The following is a 21,714-nucleotide window of genomic DNA, read 5'->3' as shown; positions in this document are numbered from 1 at the left end:
GATTATCATAATTTTTGTGGGTGAGAAATATATTTTGGAGTTATGTTTACAATTTGATGGTGTTATTTGGAATTTAATTGTGTTAATTCTGATTCTATAATTATTAAAGTTATTATAAAACACATCTTAAAATCGTTTTCTTGTTTTCCGGTCGAGTAAATCTATCGTGCATTGTAGAAATTTGTAAATATAATTTATTCAAATTAATTAATTCCTACGCCAACTAAATGAAGTAACTTTAGGTAGAAATAGTGGTAGTTTGTTTCGCAAAGAAGTGCTTGCTTATATATTATTGTTCTTAATAAATATCTGTATCACCACCTCTCTGTACCCCAAAGGTTAACTGTAGACAGCTTGGGAAGATTTCGTGCCGTCAAAAGAACGTTCGTGAATATTTTGTTTACACTTCATTTCCGAAGTTACAAGCTGCTTATCTGAATCACAGAAGAATAATTACTAACCTAATTGAGTTTGCAACTTTAATGAAAACACAATCGCAATAATTCATCAGATTATAATCACGTCGTATTCAATAATACCGCACATTTACAATTACATCACAAATCACAATTTACTGAAACAGCACAAAGGACAATCACAAAAGACGTTACACAAACATAAAATTGAATAATACATGAATTATCTAAAAAATATTCCCATAGGGTGTGGGCACGGCAATCCACAACATTTAGAGCACTTTCTAACGTTCTCGTTGAATCTGCATGGCGTGTGGATAGATCTATGTCTGCAAACGTTCCTCGGCCTGCGATTATCACATTGGCATGGTTTGCTTTGCATTCTATGTATCTTCCGTCTATAATCCTGACAGTTATTATAATCAGATAGATGTTCCTCCTCTTGTATTATCCTGCGTCTCCGACAGGTGTTCTGGCAAGGACTTTTTGGGATGTCAAAGGATCCGAGGTTGATGACCCGCGGGAAACATCGACTTGGTTCTGCGTCACTCTCAGTCTCTACCGGACTGCAGGGTTTTGAGAAACTGGGTTGAAAACATGGTTGTCTGAATGGCATGTTAAAGTCTCTTGGACGCACAGGCCGCCTTGGAGTTGTACAATATGGCATCTCTTGAGGACGGCAAGGAGAAACTGGTTCACAAGGAGTTGTATTTACTGAACGATTAGTACAAATGTTTGAAGGTAACGATGAAATTACAGATTTTGGTAAATTTACGCAAGGTTTTGGAGTTAACTGGTGTGGGGATGGGCATGGAGATCTTATACACGGTCTTGGAGTCGACACTACGTTTGGTGGAGCACAAGGTCTTTCTGGAATCACGGATGGACTTGGCTGTATACTAACAGATTTTTGTAAAGGTCTTTGTGCCGTCGGCATGGAAGAACTTGATGTGTCTACTTCTACGCAAGGCAGTCTGTACACAGGGCCGATTAGTTTAGAAGTACATGAATCCCAAAGGTATTCTTTGATAATTACTTGTGGGCACACTTCATCCTGTTGTGAACATGGAGAAGGTCTACATGATACGCTCGGGCATATGCTTGAAATATTTGGACACACATCTGTTTGACTTGCGACATCTACTGGGACAGGATTAACTGAAGCATCTTTGCAACTACGCTCTCTATGTAACCGGCATGGTGATGGTCGAGATCTAATTCTGATTCTTTCTAAATGTGCCCTGTCGTCTGTACTCAAAGTGCTCTTTGGAAATCTATTAAGACATAATAAGTTTTTGCAAGGCCTTGTTTTTTGTTGTTGATGAGAAGGATGATGTTCGTCAGAAGATTCAGCGGAACCTCGAGCACTTGAATCTATCACATCGGAGTCAGGGCTCAAATCAATAGGGTGTCTTGTAATTGAAGCACTTATTTTTCTCGACTTTTCGGAACTCTTAAGTTTATCTATTAATTGTTTAACCATTTTATCGGTATCTGCTTCTCTTCCAGGTTTTATTGGTAGTTTCTTCAGAAATTTCAATATTCCTTTTTCTGCCTTTTCTTCATAATCTATTTCTGGGTTTGTCTCTATTTCAAGGAGTTTCTTTGCCAAAACCGAAGCCATTTTATTTTTTTGAACTTGTTGAGGACCAGAACCTTCAATTAAAGGTAGATCTTTTATCCAATTACTTATCTCGTCTTTAATTCTTACATGTTCAGCTTCAGATCTCATAATATCATCTTTAGGTGTTGGTATGTTTTTCAAAGCACTATACAAATCTTGATTTATTTTAACAGCATCTATAGGAGCTTCAGGGTGATGCTTTAAGAAATTGTTGCAATATTTAGTGATTTCATCAGCAATTTTATTTTTATATTTTGCCTGTTGTTCTTCGTCATCAGTCACAAAATGTAAATCTACGAATGCGTCCGCCAAATTGTCAACTAGCACTTGAAAAGCTTCTGGTCCATCAGAATCTAAGCTGACGTCAAAAGGCAAAGATTTTGATATTGTATCTCGTAATTGTTGCTTATAAGTTTGTCCTGCTAATTCATCCTGAGTTTTTTTCTTGCCTTCTATTATTTTTGTCATAAGATTCTTCTTAATAGATTCAAAATTATTTTGTATTTCTGGACTTGGTGGTAAGTCACTTAATAAATCTTCAATTTCTTCTTCTAGCAAATGTTCATAAAGAAAATCATCATTCAATATTTCAGGATTCATATTCAGCTCACCAATTTTGTTAACTAGCCGACTCACAAGACTTTGTTTCAAATTATTCGCTCTTTCCTTCTCTTCTGGTGTGTTCCCTTCAAATATAGGGAGATCATCGCACCAAGTTGAAATATTTTCATACAGAGTATCCTTAGTATTTCTTGACATTGATTTTGGCGATAAATCAGCTGCTTTATTCTTGATAGTTGTAAGTAAATCATCAGCGAGATTTTTTAGCCCCTCATGCGTCATCTTTTCTAACTGTATTGGCATCTGCTTAAGAAAATCAATAGTTTTTTCAAGCAAATTGTTTTCGTCATTATCAATAGCAGTTACTTTTGTTTCTTTCAACATATCAGAAATATCAGAAGTGAATTTATTTATTTGATCTAACACACTTTCAGGCGTAGAGCCTGGTTTGTAAGGTAGTTTTTTTGACCAATTTTGCACAGCAGATTCAACCAAATCCCTACCAATTGTCGGTCTTGCAGATCTAGTAAGAAAAGGGGTTCCTAAAATATTCTTAAACAATTCATCAGCTTTTTTTTGCACGAAGTTTTTATTTTTTATCTTAATAAGATTTAAAGGCAACGATTGTAGAAAGAGTAGTATTTCATCTTTAATAATTTGTTCATTTTCTTGAATGTTATCTTTTAATTGATTAAGCCGTTTCAAAATATTCATTTTTAATGTTTCTAATTGATTCGGACTAATATGTGAAGTGTCTAAAGGAATAGAATCTAACCAATCATTGACTGTAGAGATCAAATATTCTAGAGGTCTAGTAGATTGTCTCGATGAAACATTTTGATATAACTGCATATTATTCAAATAATCAACAAGTTGTGCTGCAACTTTTTCAATGTATGCATTGTCGGAATTTGAATTTTGATCCATTGGAAACTTTTGTATATGATTTTTCGCTGCTTGCAACATTTCTATATCTATATTTGCATCATCCTTAGCTGTAAGAATTATGTTTTTAAGATCTTTGATTAGATCTTTGACAACATTTTCTTGAATACGTTTCTCATTGGAATTTCTTCGTTGATATAAAGGCAGACTTTTAAGCCAATCCGTAATACCACTGTATAAATTTTCTTCCAAAAATTGAGTAGTATCTTGTTGTAGTCGTTCATCATCAATTGGTGTTTGAGGTAGAATGTTCATTGCCGATGCGATATCATTCATTTTACGGTATAATGGTACAATTTGTTTCATTATTGACGCTAACTTGTTTTCATCTACTACTTTTCCTAAAGCTCTAAATATTTGATATTTTAAAAATTCTAATTTATCATCTTCAGATTGCTTAATAGCATGACTTTTTAAGTATTTTGTTCTGTCAGCTATGTCGGTGGCTAATCCTCTTGCAATATCATCAACAAGACTTGCATCACCTATTTCAATAGATAAATTACGAATCCAATTTTTTATAATATTATCTAAATCAGATACATAATCATATTCAAAGGAAAGCCCTGTTTTTCTGGAATATATTGGTAAATCCTGCATGGACCCGCGAGGGGTAGAAGTAACAGCTTTATTTTGTAATTGATTTTCAAGAATAGGGCCGTATTCTTCAACGGGAATTGAGAAACTCTTCAAAAAATTTGAAACTTCAGATTTGAGTACATTGTCTTTATCCTGTTTTGATTTATTTCGATCTGACATAATATCGCTTAATCTCTCAACAAGTTTTTGTGCAGCTATTTGAATTTTTCGCTTGTATTTCGGATCCATTTCACCGAACACTTCCTCCATGAAATCCGTTATTTCTTTAAAAGCACTTGTTTGAAACATGTCTTTTTCTAAAAGAGTTAATTCAGATGGTAAAGTTGCCGTTTCGTCACGTATGGAGGACAAATCTAAACCTAGCAAAGTTAATTTTGAACTTAGGTCTTTAGCATCATTTTCAGGCAAGTTTGTGGAATTAAGTAACTCGAATATTCTTTCCTTAGTCGTTTTAGTATCTACACCGTGTAAAACTAGATCTTCGAGCAAATCCGTTATATTTTTTTGGATTTCGTTGACGTTGCTAATATTATAATCTCTAAGAGCATTTTTAACATTTCCTCGTATAACTTCTTTTATTCCATCAGGATATTCAGCTTTAAGGGAAATTTTACGACTCAAAGGTATTCTTTTCACATTGCTGATTATTTTTTCTGTTAATCGATTGGCTTCTTCCTCTGAAATATTTGTTTCTTGGCCCAAAATTTTCAATATATTGGACTTAATGTTTTCGTTATCAGGAGACATCAAACTATCAATATTTTCAGCAAAAAATTTTGAAACTCTCCTTTCAACATTTTTCTTTTCTTTAGGGCTAAGTTTTAATGTTTCACTATTTATAATGTCTGAAACTTCGCTTGAAATTGTTTGTTTCATTTTATCATGTTTGGCCCGTGGGTTAAGAACATTCTTCATATAAGATATCAAATCATTTGTAAGTTTGTTTTTAATTTTAGACTCAAGTTTTATGCCAGTTGTATAAATGAAATCGTCCAACCAGTCCGTTATTTCCTTTCGGATATTTTCATCAGATATTTGGTCATCATGTTGTTTCAATATGGACTTCATCTTTTCTGAAAGTTGTCTTATTAATTCTTCATTGATTTCAGATTTTTCTATATCATGTATTTTTTTCAACTCATTCCAAATTCCAGTGTAAATTTTATGTTTAAATTCATCATCGGATAGCTGCGGTGGATTGATATGAGCAATGTTATCGGCAAGTTGACTAATCAAATTGTTTCTAGTTTTTAAGTCAAGTTTTGTACCTTTTTTCTCCAATTCAGTATTTAACCAATCAGTGATCTCATCCTGAATTTCATCTTTATCTTTCAGACCATTAGACTGCAGTTCTTCCATTTTTTTTGTTAAATTTTGAACCATCTTGTCATTCTGTTGTTTAGTACCAGATAGTTCCGGTATATTTTCAAGCCAACTTTGTATTTCTGTCATACATTCATTTTTATAATCTGCACCAGATCTACTCGTTTCTTCTTCCCCTTGAACCCCAACACTGAATCTATCTTTTGCCATAGAATGGAATAATTGTTCAGCAAGTTTATTCGCCAGTTCTTCTTTAGTTCTATAATCTATACGCATACCTTTTTTCTCAGTTTCACTGGACAGCCAACTCATAATTTCATTCTGTAAACCTTTTTTGTCATCTTTATTTCCGGATGTAAATGATTGTATCCTTGTTGCAAGATCACTGATCATTTTTGTCTGCTCTGATTGGTCACCTGATAGCTGTGGTATATATTTCAACCACTCTGAGATATCTTCAGTAAATGGTTGTTTATCAGTCTGAATTTTTACTTTTTTTGCACCATTTACAGTGTTCATTAATTGCCTTATCAATTTGTCTGACAACATGCTTTTGGTTTTATAATTAATATGCTCACCCTGCTTTGTTAATGCTGCTTGCATCCAATCCTGAATCTCCCGATCCATTTCTTTTTTTACACTTTCATTGTCTTTCCCTTTTGATTGTATTGTTTGTAATTTCTTTGTCAAGTTTTCTACCAATAATTTATTACCTTTATCATTAATATTACCAATTATAGAAAGTTCTGGGATACCTTTTAGCCAATTAACAATATTATCTTGAAATGAACTTTTTATATCAATTCCTGTTGGTTTCGGCATAATTTCACTGGCGGGTATTTTCAAGATTAAATTAGTCAGTTTATTAGCTAGCTTCTCTAAAAAGTTTCCTTTGTCCCCGAAAGTCTCTATAGGAAGCTCGTTTAGAATATTAACTATTTCATTTTTTAAGTAATCATGATATTCATCATCGTCAATTGGTCTCTCAATGGCTATAGGTTTCAATCTGTCTACAAATATATTTGCAATATTGCGTTTATCAACCGGGTTGCCCATACTGTCCGTTTTCTTAAATTTTATATCTCCCATCCATTGTGAAATTCTATCTTCAAATTTATCGCCTTTAGGTTTGATTTCAGTTGCGGGTATTTTTTTCACTATATTTATCAATTTTGTGGCCAATTTATTTATAAATTGTGCTTTATCTCCGTAAGTTTCAATAGGTAAATCCTCGAGATAATCGACTATTTCCTTTTTTAAAACATCATGATACTCTTTCTCATCATCTGGTCTTTCAATAGCTATAGATTTTAATTTTTCGGTGAAAGTATCAGCAATCTTTCGTTTATCAACTAAATTTCCTTGACTATCTTTTTTCTTAAATTTAATATCTGCCACCCATTGAGAAATTTTGTCATCGAATTTGTCACCTTTAGGTTTGATTACACTGGTGGGTATTTTTTTTACTACATTTGTGAGTTTAGTGGCCAGTTTATCAATGTATTGTTCCTTATCACCGAATGTTTCAATAGGTAAATCTTCAAGAATATCAACTATCTCCCTTTTTAAAATCTCATGATATTCTTTATCATCTTCTGGTCTCTCAATGGCTATAGATTTTAATCTTTCGGAAAATGTATCAGCGATCTTTCCCTTATCAACTATGTTACCCAAACTGTCTTTTTTCTTAAACTTAATATCTCCCAGCCACTGCGAAATTTTGTCATCGAATTTGTCACCTTTAGGTTTGATTACACTGGTGGGTATTTTTTTTACTACATTTGTGAGTTTCGTGGCCAGTTTATCAATGTATTGTTCCTTATCACCGAATGTTTCAATAGGTAAATCTTCAAGAATATCAACTATCTCCCTTTTTAAAATCTCATGATATTCTTTATCATCTTCTGGTCTCTCAATGGCTATAGATTTTAATCTTTCGGAAAATGTATCAGCGATCTTTCCCTTATCAACTATGTTACCCAAACTGTCTTTTTTCTTAAACTTAATATCTCCCAGCCACTGCGAAATTTTGTCATCGAATTTGTCACCTTTAGGTTTGATTACACTGGTGGGTATTTTTTTTACTACATTTGTGAGTTTAGTGGCCAGTTTATCAATGTATTGTTCCTTATCACCGAATGTTTCAATAGGTAAATCTTCAAGAATATCAACTATCTCCCTTTTTAAAATCTCATGATATTCTTTATCATCTTCTGGTCTCTCAATGGCTATAGATTTTAATCTTTCGGAAAATGTATCAGCGATCTTTCCCTTATCAACTATGTTACCCAAACTGTCTTTTTTCTTAAACTTAATATCTCCCAGCCATTGCGAAATTTTGTCATCGAATTTATCACCTTTAGTTTTGATGTCACTGACGGGTATTTTTTTCACAAAATTAGTAAGTTTAGAGGCCAATTTGTCAACAAATTTCTCTTTGTCTCCATAAGTCTCAATCGGCAAGTCATTAAGGATATCAACAATCTCATTTTTTAGTGCCTCGTGATATTCTTTGTCGTCTTCTGGTCTCTCAATAGCAATTGACTTTAATCTCTCAGCAACTTGAGCTGTTAGTTGTCCTTTATCTACTTTCTCTACGACATTGCCCAAGCTATCTTTTTTCTTAAATTTAATATCTTCCATCCATTGAGAAATTTTTTCATCAAATTTATCTCCTTTGGGTTTGATTTCACTGACAGGCATTTTTTTAACGACATTCGTTAATTTCGTGGCTAGCTTGTCTATGAACTTATCTCTATTTCCAAAAGTTTCTACCGGTAAAGTTTCAAGAATATCGACTATTTCGTTTTTCAGTGCTTCGTGATAATCTTTGTCATCTTCCGGCCTATCAGCTGCCAATGATTTCAGTCTATCTGAAAATTCTTCGGCTATTTTTTGTTTATCAATAATATTTCCTTGGCTGTCCTGTTTCTTGAATTTGATATCTTTGATCCATTGTGAAATCGTATCATCAAACTTATCGTCTTTAGTTTTGATTTCATTGACTGGTATTTTTTTCACTACATTAGTAAGTTTCGTAGCCAATTTGTCAATAAAATTATCTTTGTCTCCAAAAGTCTCAATTGGCAAGTCATTCAGGATATCAACAATTTCATTTTTTAGTACTTCGTGATATTCTTTGTCATCTTCTGGTCTCTCTATAGCAATCGACTTCAATCTCTCAGCAAATTGATCTGCTATTTGTCGTTTATCCACTTTCTCTATAACGTTACCCGAACTATCTTTCTTTTTAAATTTGACACCTTTTAGGAATTGTGAAATTTTGTCATCAAATTTATCTCCTTTGGGCTTTATTTCACTAACTGGAATTTTCTTAACCACATTTGTTAAATTTGTAGCTAGCTTATCTATAAATTGTTCTTTATTGCCAAACGTTTCTACTGGTAATTTTTCAAGAATGTCGACAATTTCATTTTTCAGGGCTTCGTGGTATTCTTTGTCATCTTCTGGGCGTTCAGTAGCCAAAGATTTTAATCTCTCTGAAAATTCTTCGGCAATTTTATTTTTATCTACGACGATTCCTTGGCTGTCTTTTTTCTTGAATTTGACATCGCCAATCCATTGTAAAATAATTTCATCAAATTTGTCACGTTTGGGCTTTATTTTACTGGCAGGAATTTTCTTAATTTCGTCCGTTAATATGCTTGCTAGTTTATCTATATATTGTTCTTTATTTTCACTTGTTTCTAAAGGTAACTCTCCAAGTATATCAATAATTTCATTTTTCAAACATTCATGATATTCTTCGTTATTACTTGGTCTTTCAAGAGCCAGTGACTTTAATCTTTCTGAAAATTTATCAATAATATTACGTTTATCGACAAGATTACCTTCACTGTCTCGTTTTTTAAATTTGATATCTGACATCCACTTTGAAATCTTATTGTCGAATTCATCACCTTTATACTTCATCTCACTTACAGGTATTTTACTAATCGTGTTAGTCAATTTGTCAGCTAGTTGATCAATAAATTGTTCTTTGTCTCCAACAGCAACTATTGGCAATTCTTCCAGTAACTGAACGATTTCTTTTTTCAACACTTCTTGAAAATCATCCTGGTCATGCTTTTCAAGAACTGAGGATTTTATTCGGTCCGAAATATTATTAGCTATATTGTCCTTGTCAACCACCTCCCCTAAACTATCTCTACTTTTGAATCTGATTTTGTCAACCCAGTTACTGATTTCATCGTCAAACTTATCGGAACCTTTGAAAACTTGTTTCAGTTTATTCATCAAATTATTAGCGATAAGATTTTTGAACCCATCCCTTTCAGATTTCGCACTAGGTAGCCACATAGGCAATCTATCAAGACATTTATCGATCTCCTTTCTGGCTTTCTCCTCAATATCATCATCATCTTTTAAGCTAGCTATAACATTTGCTAGATTTTCAATCATGTCAATTCTTTTTTGTTTATCACTTAAACTAATATTTGCATGAGCGGGTATATTTAGAAGCCAGGTACCGATTTTTTCTGACACTTTTTGACCGAACTCTTCTTTCGAGTCTCGTTTGGTGAGTGATGATTCTTTGCTGCAGTAGCAACACGGAGCAGTCATGAGTGGACAGGTAGGCAAACAGGTCTGTGAAGATCAAGATCATCAGTTATCTAAGATGCTATCAATTTTGTCATCATCATTGAAGGCCACTTGGGTACAGTGGTTGTGTTGTTGCTTCTTTACAACGGTCATGTGTTCGATCACCTGCCTGATTATACATACATACATACATAAAATCACACCTCTTTCACGGAGAAGTAGGCAGAGACTACATATTTCTATATATTTGACGGCCTCTGTGGCGCAGCGGTAGTACAGTTGTCTGTGACACCGGAGGTCCCGGCCACGGTATGATGAGAAAAGAACTTTTTCTGATTGGCCTGGGTCTTGGATGTTTATCTATATAAGTATTTATTATAAAATATAGTATCGTTGAGTTAGTATCTCGTAATACAAGTCTCGAACTTACTTCGAGGCTAACTCAATCAATGTAATTTGTCCCGTATATATTTATTTATTTATTTCTACTTGCCACGATCTCTGCATACATCTATCGCTTCATCCACATCATAACTCTCTTCAAGCTCGTCGGTTTCGTGTAACTTTGTATTGACCTGACCTTTCGCCAAAATGTCTCCGATTGAATCAAGATACGTACGTCTTGGCCTTCCCACTCCAACCTTTCAATTCACACTCGCCTTTGCATAGTCAACCTGCTTTCATTCATCCTCTCCACATGACCAAACCATCTAAGCATTCCCTTTTCTATACATACATACATAAAATCACGCCTCTTTCCCGGAGGGGTAGGCAGAGACTACCTCTTTCCACTTGCAACGATCTCTGCATACTTCCTTCGCTTCATCCATCTTCATGCAAGCTCGGCGGTTTCGGGTACTTTTCTATACTACTATACGAGTAACTTCTTTCACATCACAACATTCCCTGATGACGCTGTTCCTTGTCCTGTCACTCAATTTTACATTTACACTACACAATACATTTACCCCGCAAGGGATAGAGACGTGATGATATGTATGTATGACTTACGTCTACAGCTGAATCCTCTAGATTTTCGCCACTTTTGCCTTCAAAATCTGAAAAAAAAAATACATCAATCAATGTCAGGTTGATTTTCCTTTTAATTTAAAAAAAATATGAGAATATTGTTATCTTAGTTTGTGTATGTTTATGTCTATTATTTGTGTTTCTGTTAGTATCTTACTAATATTATAAATTCGAAAGTTTGTGAGTATGTCAGTATGAATGTTTGTTACTCTTTCACGCAAAAACTACTGAACCGATTACGATGAAATTTTATGATATGTAGATAGCTGAAGACCCAGAATAACATATAGGCTAACATATAGGATTGATAGAGTTTCCATGCGGACGAAGTGGCGGGCGGCCTCTAGTTATTATATTGTTGCTAAAAACACAGTGACTTGCCGCTTTTTACTTAATTGTCTAGTTCCTTTATTGTTTGCCGGTTGACTGGAAGAGATCCCTTCATGGGATAAGTCCGCCTTTGCAAGTGATTTGTTTCTTTTATAACTATGTATGCACTATTTTCCTAATCGTGAGAGATCTGAGATACCTGTACGTGCCTAGGGTCTGACGGGTCAGTCACAATAAAAACGCAACATTTTCACATTTTCAGATCCTCAAGTTTTTCACATTCAAGGCGAGTCGTGTCTGGTCGTAGTCTTATCCGTCCATACATACATAATAATCACTTAGTCGCCTTTTACGACATCCATGGGAAGAATGGAGTTCTTGTTCTTATCCAAAGTGGCATCACACGGCACATATCAGATGTTTAAAAATTTATTAATTACCTCGGGATTGGCTGCTTTCGCCGACCTAAAAGTGAAATTAAAAAATAATAAAAATATACAAACGTTGAGATATATATATCTATCATACTAGCTGTCCCGGCAAACGGTGTTTTGCCATATAAATAATTTCTAGTTAAAACAAATGTTAAAGGTGGACAAACCTTATCACTATGGGGTATGAAAAATAGATGTTGGCCGATTCTCAGACCTACTCAATATGCTCACAAAATTTCATGAGAACGAACATTGTGACACGAGAATTTTATATACGAGATATATACATATTTAAATGAGATACATGCCTTAACTTATAGGGAGGAGATAATACATATTATAATGTCTTATCAACGATCGTAAATCGACCCCCCATGTGCATCATACACACACACATACATACATAAAATCACGCCTCTTTCCCGGAGGGGTAGGCAGAGACTACCTCTTTCCACTTGCCACGATCTCTGCATACTTCCTTCGCTTCCGCTTCCTTCGGTTTCGGGTACCTACTCTTGACCTGATCCTTTACCAGGACGTCCTTAATTTGATTAAGGAGAATCATTGCAGTGAATCGTCTACAAGACGGATTATAAACGTCTCCATCAGCTAATGTAGTCGTCTTAATTCGTCGTTTTTTGTAAATAGCGCTAAATTCACGCGTGCTAAGTTTCGGGCGGAGGCCAGATTTTTATAAAAAAAATTAATATTATACCTGCTTGGATCCCTTGGGCGGACATTTCTTTCTGTGCGCTAAATAACGGTTGTGCATTTCAGCGCACACCTGTAAAAAAAGTATGAAAAATACATACATACATACATACATATAGTCACGTCTACACCCCTTGCGGGGTAGACAGAGCCAACAGTCTTGAAGAGACTAATTGGCCACGATCAGCTGTTTGGCATTATGATGGAATTGAGATTCATATAGTGACAGGTTGCTAGCCCATCCCAAGCTTATAAGCCTATCCCTTAGCCGCCTCTTACGACATCCACGGGAAATGAGACGGAGTGGTCCTATTCTCTTTTTTAATATTGGTGCCGGGAACCACACGGCATTTAAAAATAGAATAAATGTGTATCTCTTGGATACACGTAAAATCTTCGTCTTCAACGACACTTACAATCAGGTGAGTTGGAAGATCAATGCCTAATACAATATTGAATTTAAAAAATAAACGTGTATACATCTTTCTTCTATACAGGGTGACTTTTAATTCGACTGCATAAATTTAACTGTTAAGTGTACTCATCTAAAGGATATTTAAAAACTAAAAACTAAATAAAGCGTGTGACGTAGTTTTTGAGGGTTTTTTAAATGTGAAAATGATGACGTTTAATTTAAATAAAAATAGGCTCAAACGGCTCAGAAGCATGGGTGTAGTCTATGTTTAAAAGGATGCAGTTGTTATAAAACAAAGTCGGGTTTGTTACAACACTTATAACTCGAGATCTGCTGGACCAATTTTAATGGTTTTTGATTTGTTGAATTTGTATCCGCCCCGAATAGCAGAATATATCTTAAAAATACTGAAAAATTTAGGAATACTTGAAAACATTCGTTATTTTCCCTAAAAGTTATTTATATGGCAAAACAACGTTTGCCGGGACAGCTAATATAGTATAGTAATGTACTAACTATTGCCGTGTGGTTGCCGGCATCAATAAAAAAAAAGAATAGGATCACTCCGTCTCATTTCCCATGGATGTCGTAAAAGGCGACTAAGGTATAGGCTTATAAACTTGGTATTCATCTTAGGCGATGGTCTATCAACCTGTCACTATTTGAAATCTCAATTCTATCATCAAGCCAAAAAGCTGAACGTGGTCTATCAGTCTTGCCTAGACTGTTGGCTCTGTCTACCCCGAAAGGGATATAGACGTGACTATATGTATGTAGGTATGTATGTATGTGCTAACCTCAGGTTGGCCGTCAACTATTTGCCTTATTGTCTCCTTGATACATCTGGACACATCGCTGAGGTACCTCACCTCTGGGGATAGACAGCGGACCCGGGGGGTGTTGGATTTGAGGTAATCGTATGTTTCGTTCAATTGGCCGTCATTGTGCCTGAAAGTGTGTAAAGCGGTACTTACATACATACATAAAATCACGCCCCTTTCCCGGAGGGGTAGGCAGAGACTACATCTTTCCACTTGCCACGATCTCTGCATACTTCCTTCGCGTCATCCACATTCATAACTCTCTTCATGCAAGCTCGGCGGTTTCGGGCACTCTTGACCTGACCATTTACCAGGACGTCCTTGATTTGATCAAGATACGTTCGTCTAGGTCTTCCCACTCTGACCTTTCCCTCCACACTCTCCTTGTATATCTGCTTAGTCAACCTTACTTACTCAACGGTACTTACATACATACATATATTTGTTAATTTATTTAAAACTTCATTGTACAAAAGGCGGACGTAATTTTAACCAGCTGACCGAACAGAAAAACTTTAAGTTGGTGGTGCGATAAAGTATATGTACCGTCACGTCTATATTCCTTGTCTTGATCGGAGTGGGAAGGCCTAGACGAACGTATCCCGATCAAATTAAGGACGTCCTGGCAAAGCCCGAAATCGCCGACCTTGCATGGAGAGAGTTATGAACGTGAATGAAGCGAAGGAAGTGTGCAGAGATCGTGGCAAGTGGAAAGATGTCGTCTCTGCCTACCCCTCCGGGAAAAAGGCGTGATTTTATGTATGTATGTAATGTATATCCCTTGCGAAGTCGACAAAGCCAACGGTCTTGAAAAGACTGAAAGACCACGTTCAGCTGTTTGGCTTATTGATAGAATTGATATTCAAACAGTGACAGGTTGCAAGCCCATCGCCTTAAAAAAAGAATCCCAAGTTAATAAACCAATCCCTTAGTCGCCTTTCACGACATCCGTGGGACTTAACAAACAGTGAGGTATCAGACTTATTTACCTCTTATATCTGCTATCTTTGACGGGAGATCGCGTCCTCATCCGCTTAACCGACTTCCCCTTAGCCACGTCTATCACCCCCTCCTTTTTCGGTCTGCTCCGAGTGTAAGTTTGTACGTCTTTATCTTTAAATCTCTTCTTCACAACTTCGATTTTCTCTTTGAGCGTGGTAGAAGCTTTCGAGTTTGCATCTGTAACATATTACTTTGGATTATTACATACATACATACATACATATGGTCACGTCTATATCCCTTGCGGGGTAGACAGAGCCAACAGTCTTGAAAAGACTGATAGGCCACGTTCAGCTGTTTGGCTTAATGATACGAGTAGAATTGAGATTCAAATAGTGATAGTGAATGGGAACCACACGGCACTAAATACATTTTTTATAGATAATTTTATGTACTACAATTTTTACCTGAGGTACTTTTACTCGCATGATAAAACTTGCCGTTATATGCACTACCTTACCGCATATATGTATGTAAAAACGTACTATTCTTGTTAACAGTGAAACTAATCAGCTTTTGGACCAGCTCAGCAGATAGAGTCCTATCTGGTGACATGGAATATCTCCTGAGGGACGCCGCGAAGGTATCCGATGCTTTGTTCTCGAATGATGGGGGACCTGATAAATTATTTACGCATTGAAATATTAATTAGTTTTACATTTTTTTTTTTATGTAGACAATGTGCTTTGTGCATTCGTCCACGATTTAGATTTAACATACATACATACATATAATCACGTCTATATCCCTTGCGGGGTAGACAGAGCCAACAGTCCTGAGCGGACTGATAGGCCACGCTCAGCTATTTGACTTAACGATAGAATTGAGATTCAACTAGTGACAGGTTCCTAGCCCATCGCCTAAAGAAAGTATCCCAAGTTTTTAAGCCTATCCCTTAGTCGCCTTTTACGACATCCATGGGAAAGAGATGGAGTGGTCCTATTCTTTTTTGTATTGGTGCCGGGAACCACACGACACAATGTGCATTCGTCCACGATTTAGATTTAAGAGATCTACATTTGTAAACTGACGTCCGATGAAAATGCTGCAGTGTAGTTAGTTCCGCCGCTTCTTCAACACATGCGCTTTGGAAGCGACAGTAGTTACAATTGGATTTAAGTGATGCGCCGTCAATAAGTGATATTAGTCGCCTTTAACGACATCCATGGCAAAGATATGGAGTGTTCCTATTTTTTTTTCGTACTGGTGCCGGGAACCACACGGCACGGATGACTAAATAGTATATAGTATTGAGCCTGGATTCCCCCTAGCTACAAGGCCAGTCGTCACCACTCTGGAGAGGATCCCGGGGTATGCCTTTGACCATGGCTCTTAAATTGGGTGAGTCAGGTTTTGACGTGACAACAAAATTCGATTGAGCTGGCTGCACGCACGAAAAAACATGACACATGCGGCGTTACCTCGCTCTGAGGCGTTCCATGTAAGGCTTGAAGTGCAAGCGAGAGCGTGGAACGAGCGACAAAGAGGCACAATCGGCCATCGCGTTCGGCAGCGTATACATCCTTCTCTATATACATACATACATACATAAAATCACGCCTCTTTCCCGGAGGAGTAGGCAGAGACTACCTCTTTCCACTTGCCACGATCTCTGCATATTTCCTTCGCTTCATCCACATTCATAACTCTCTTCGTGCAGTTTCGGGTACTTTATATACATACATACAAATCTATTAAACAAACGAAATCAAAATTTTCTTTTGAAAAATGCTACCATTCCATCAGTATTTTCTTAAGACGTTGTCACGTTCAAATATCGTCAATAAACCGACTTTACTGACAACCGATTTTTTATACGAAGCGACTCTCATCTGACTTTCAAAACCACTCGATCTCTTTCTCATGGATGTCGTAAAAAGCGACTAAGGGATATGCTTAAAAACTCGAGATTCATCTTCTAGGCGATGGGCTAGCAACCTGTCACTATTTGAATCTCAATTCTATCGTTAAGCCAAACAGCTGAGCGTGGCCTGTCATTCTTTTCAGGACTGTAGGCTACTGTCTACCAAGCATGGGATATATTTTTTTTTTATTTATTTATTTTTTTATTTTTTGGACAAATTACACAGATTGAGTTAGCCTCGAAGTAAGTTCGAGACTTGTGTTACGAGATACTAACTCAACGATACTATATTTTATAATAAATACTTATATATATAAACATCCAAGACCCAGGCCGATCAGAGAAAGTTCTTTTCTCATCACGCCCTGGCCGGGAATCGAACCCGGGACCTCCGGTGACACAGACAAGCGCACTACCGCTGCGCCACAGAGGCCGTCGAATAGACGTGATAATATGTATGTATGTATGTATGTTTGTCTCACCTCTATCGGGATAGTGGAAGGTGGATCTGTAAGGAGTTGTGGAGCCGGCTGCCCGAAGACTGCTCGATGGTAGCTCATTCATACCATACGGCTTCCAACCCACTTCGAAGTTACTGGAATCTGTTTATAAATTGACTATTTGTAAATTGATTGATGTACGCTGCAGTGTAGTTTGTTCCGCCGCTTTTTGTAATAATGCGCTATGGAAGCGGTAGTAGTTATAATTAGATTTAAGTGATGCCACTTCGAAGTTACTGGAATCTGTTTATAAATTGTCTATTTGTAAATTGATGTACGCTGCAGTGTAATTTGTTCCGCCGCTTTTTGTAATAATGCGCTATGGAAGCGGTAGTAGTTATAATTAGATTTAAGTGATGTGACGTCAATAAGAATTTTTGTATGTACGCTAAACCGATTTCGATGCGGTTTTCAGGAAACTGTTTGTTACACTCAGGAGAAGAACTTTTAACCTTCAACCAACTTCAAAAAATGACGATAAAGATATTATTTTATAGAAAACTAGCGACCCGCCCCGGCTTCGCACGGGTGCAAAATTCGGAAAAAATTATACATAAAAACCTTCCTCTTGAATCACTCTACCTGTTACAAAAAACCGCATCAAAATCCGTTGCGTAATTTTAAAGATTAAGGTAAGCATACAGATAAACAGACTAAAATAGCGACTTTGTTTTATACTATGTAGTGATCTATTACAACAACCGACCTCGCGGCTTGAAGATAATGTGCTTACTTTTTGGTACGTCCTTCCTCAATGGAAATTCTGGTGGCAGAACTGGCGGAGAAGACGGTCTCTGGTTGCAGTGGGCTAGCTGGAAAAACAAACATACATACATATAATCACGTCTATATTCCAGCGGGGTAGACAGAGCCACCAGTCTTGAAAAGACTGGTAGGCCACGCTCAGCTGTTTGGTTTTGTGATAGAATTGGGATTCAAATAGTGACAGGTTGCTAGCCCACCGCCTAAAAGAGGAATCCCAAGTTTATAAGCCAATCCCTCTGTCGCCTTTTACGACATCCGTGGGAAAGAGATGGAGTGGTCCTATTCTTTTTTGTAATGGTGCCGGGAACCACACGGCACTAGCTGGAAAAATCAGATTTTATAATTGAAACTGTCACACAAATCATTTGATCAATAACACCACACGGTGTTAGGCAGTTTTAAAAATAGGAGCGACATTGTAGAAATACTCTACCAATTATGTTTTAATTGATATTTACAGAATTAAGGACGTCCTGGCATAGAGTCAGGGATTTTAATAACTATGCATCTATTTATTTATTTTATGTAGTCTTTTTTTTCAATTTTTTATCGTATTTAGTACGTGTAAATTTATATTAATTTCTAGTGTGACGATATATATACGCCACGTGTCAGAAAAATAAAAATAAAAAATCACGCGACGCTATCAGTCAAAAACAGCGGACATCCTAAATCGCGCAAGCAAAGATTTCACGGATTGGAGCATATATGTATATATACAGCCTCCGACATAACATCGTCTGTCGCGCGGTTCCCCAGGCGTCACACCAGCCTGGCGGAAGATCTTCCCTTTGATGGCGATCGAGCCGAATCATCGCTTTCGCTACATCTACATACATAGATACATACATACATATGATCACGTCTATATCCCTAGCGGGGTAGACAGAGCCACCAGTCTTGAAAAGCCTGATAGGCCACGCTCAACTGTTTGGCTTAGTGATAGAATTGAGATCTACATCTAGTTAAAAAAAATGTTTTAAGGGTGGACAACCCTATTTATATTCAAACTTTATGCACGTAAAATGTACAAAAAGTGGACAATTATTGCCATGTCTCTTATCTAATTCATTCATGTTTTTTAATATAGACAATGTGCATTCGTCATTGATTTAGATTTAAGAGATCTATATTTGTATATTGACGTCCGATGAAAATGCTGCAGTGTAGTTTGTTCCGCCGCTTCTTCTACACATGCGCTTTGGAAGCGGTAGTAGTTATAATTAGATTTAAGTGATGTGACGTCAATAACCTTGTATCCAATTTTGAAAATAAATCTATTCTATTCTATTCTTATCGTATCGTATTCTATTGACAAATTACACATTTTTGGATGACATGAAATAATGATTACCTACCTGGTAGCTACTTGTGTATCTGCCGTCACACGCTTGGGCGCCAATGTTCGTCCGCAGTACATTAGTGTTGGTGCCGTCAGTGTTGCGCGTCGGTTGAGAAGGTAACGGAGACACCGCCCTTGGCGCTGTAAGGGTGAATTGTTATATATATATATATATATATAGGTTGCTAGCCCATCGCCTAAAAGAAGAATCCCAAGTTTATAAACCAATCCCTTAGTCGCCTTTTACGACATCCGTGGGAAAGAGATGGAGTGGTCCTATACTTTTTTGTATCTACGTTTATCTTTGTACGGGGTGGACAGAGCCAACGGTCTTGTTGTACTTTAATAGTGATCAGGTTTTATTATACTGGATAGAATAGCATAGATTAATTTTCAAAATTGTTTACAAGGTAAAGGTCCTGGTTAAGGGTCAGGTCAAAAGTACCCGAAACCGTCGAGCTTGCATGAAGAGAGTTATGAATGTGGATGAAGCGAAGGAAATATGCAGAGATCGTGGCAAATGGAAAGAGGTAGTCTCTGCCTACCCCTCCGGGAAAGAGGCGTGATTTTATGTATGTATGTTCACAAGGTATCACTTATTGACGTCACCTGTCACTGTCACTGTCACCTGGTTCTTACTTACCATAGACACTAGCCCTAGTGTTGAGCTCGCCGTTTATCAGGGTCACAGCTAGCCCAGTGTCCTGGAGACCTCTGATGACGGCCACCATCCCCTCCACGCCCCCCTCCATCGCTTGTTAGTGGTCGGGCAGGGGGATGTGCTGAGACAAATGAGATTGAAGATTGGCATTTGAAATTCAGTTGATTTTTTTTTTTATATATACGAGACAAATTACACAGATTGAGTAGCGAAGTAAGTTCGAGACTTGTGTTGCGAGATATTAACTCAACTATACTATATTTTATAATAAATACTTATATAGATAAACTTCCAAGACCAATACCAATCAGAAATAGTTCTTTCCTCATCATGCCCTGGCCGGGATTCGAACCCGGGACCTCTGATGTCACTGACATCACAGACTGGATGAGTAAGTAAATGCTTTATGGTGGCGACATCTCTAGGCCACAAGTCACAACGGCCAATCACGCGACGCTATCAGCCAATAACGGCGAAGTGTCTAAATCGCGCAAGCAAAAGATTTCACGCATTGGAGCATATGCATATATCGTCTGTCGCGCGGTTCCCCAGGCATCACACAGCCTGGCGGAAGATCTTCCCTTTGGTGGGGGTGGAGCCCGAACTATCGCTTCCGCTAAATCTATACATATAATAAAACAGTTAAAATATTTTGTCTTTACATTTAGTATTTTTGACTGAAATGGATAGAGGGACACTTAGAATGAATAATAGAAAGTAAAAATTATTATTATTGTTTTTAAATTTCTTGTCTGTCTTTCTGTCTGTCTGTCTGTCTGTTTGTATGTATGATCATGATTATCTCCGAAAGTACTGAACCGATTTACTTTAAACTTTCACCAATTGCTTTTACTCAGAAAAACATTTAAAGTCCAATAAAGGAGCACATCACAAATGCATAGTAGTGCAGTAGTTAGCTTGTGCCGTGTGGTTCGCGGCACCTATAAAAAAAGAATAGGATCACTCCATCTCGTTGTCAAGGATGTCGCAAAAAGCGATTCAGGGATAGGCTTAAAAACTTTGGATTCTTTGTTTAGTATCTAGACCTAAAACAGGCTAGCAAACTGTCACTATTTTGAAACTCATTAGGCAGAATGTGGCCTTTCAGTCTTTTCGAGACTGTTGGCTCTATCTACCTCGCAGGGGATATGGACGTGATCATATGTATATAGCTATAGGGCTCCACACTGACTGACTGAATAACAGAATCGGCCATTAGCTAGCTATAGTTATTAAAAATGAAATTTCTCACGATATACTCACACTCAAATTAAGGACGTCCTGGTAAAGGGTCAGGTCAAAAGTACCCGAAACCGCCGAGCTTGCATGAAGAGAGTTATTAATATGGATGAAACGAACGAAATATGCAGAGATCGTGGCAAGTGGAAAGAGGTAGTCTCTGCCTACACCTCCGGGTAAGAGGCGTGATTTTATGTATGTATGTATGTATACTCACACTCATTTTGATCAGTCTTAGAGAGGAGTAGCCGATGTCGGGCGTGTACCATGCCCGCCAGCTATCACCGTGGGAAACTGGCCTGAACAACAATAAATTTTATTTATTGTGCCGTGTGGTTCCCGGCACAAATACAAAAAAAAAGCATAGGACCACTCCATTCTTTTTTTTTATAGGTGCCGCGAACCACACGGCATTTTTAAATGTATAACATTACTATGGATTTACATGAAGAGAGAGGCTATCAAATAAATTGTTTTAAATCTAATATTTAGTGCCGTGTGGTTCCCGGCACCAATACAAAAAAAAAAGAATAGGACCACTCCATCTATTTCCCATGGATGTCGTAAAA

The 21,714-nt window shown here is 37.0% G+C and overlaps 2 protein-coding genes across 2 annotated transcripts in view; one reads left to right on the top strand and one right to left on the bottom strand.

Moving 5' to 3' along the window:
• LOC106138583 (uncharacterized transmembrane protein DDB_G0289901) overlaps positions 1–21,714 on the top strand; it is a 429,961-nt gene that overhangs the window by 104,173 nt on the left and 304,074 nt on the right. The gene's annotated exons all lie outside the window — the stretch shown is intronic.
• Positions 640–19,997, bottom strand: LOC106131747 (uncharacterized). Its single transcript, XM_060952614.1, has 12 exons — positions 19,889–19,997; positions 19,262–19,386; positions 17,845–17,950; positions 17,121–17,240; positions 15,260–15,391; positions 14,762–14,951; positions 13,749–13,899; positions 12,541–12,609; positions 11,832–11,856; positions 11,044–11,090; positions 6,743–10,077; positions 640–6,475 (listed from the first exon to the last, which is right to left on the bottom strand). Exons 1-12 carry the CDS (start codon positions 19,995–19,997, stop codon positions 640–642), a joined length of 10,245 nt encoding a protein of 3,414 aa, XP_060808597.1.

This window comes from Amyelois transitella, chromosome 29, assembly GCF_032362555.1.
Source record: "Amyelois transitella isolate CPQ chromosome 29, ilAmyTran1.1, whole genome shotgun sequence".
Lineage (NCBI taxonomy): Eukaryota > Metazoa > Arthropoda > Insecta > Lepidoptera > Pyralidae > Amyelois > Amyelois transitella.
The sequence above is the reverse complement of the archived record's forward strand: the minus strand, read 5'-3'. Positions and strand labels throughout refer to the sequence as shown.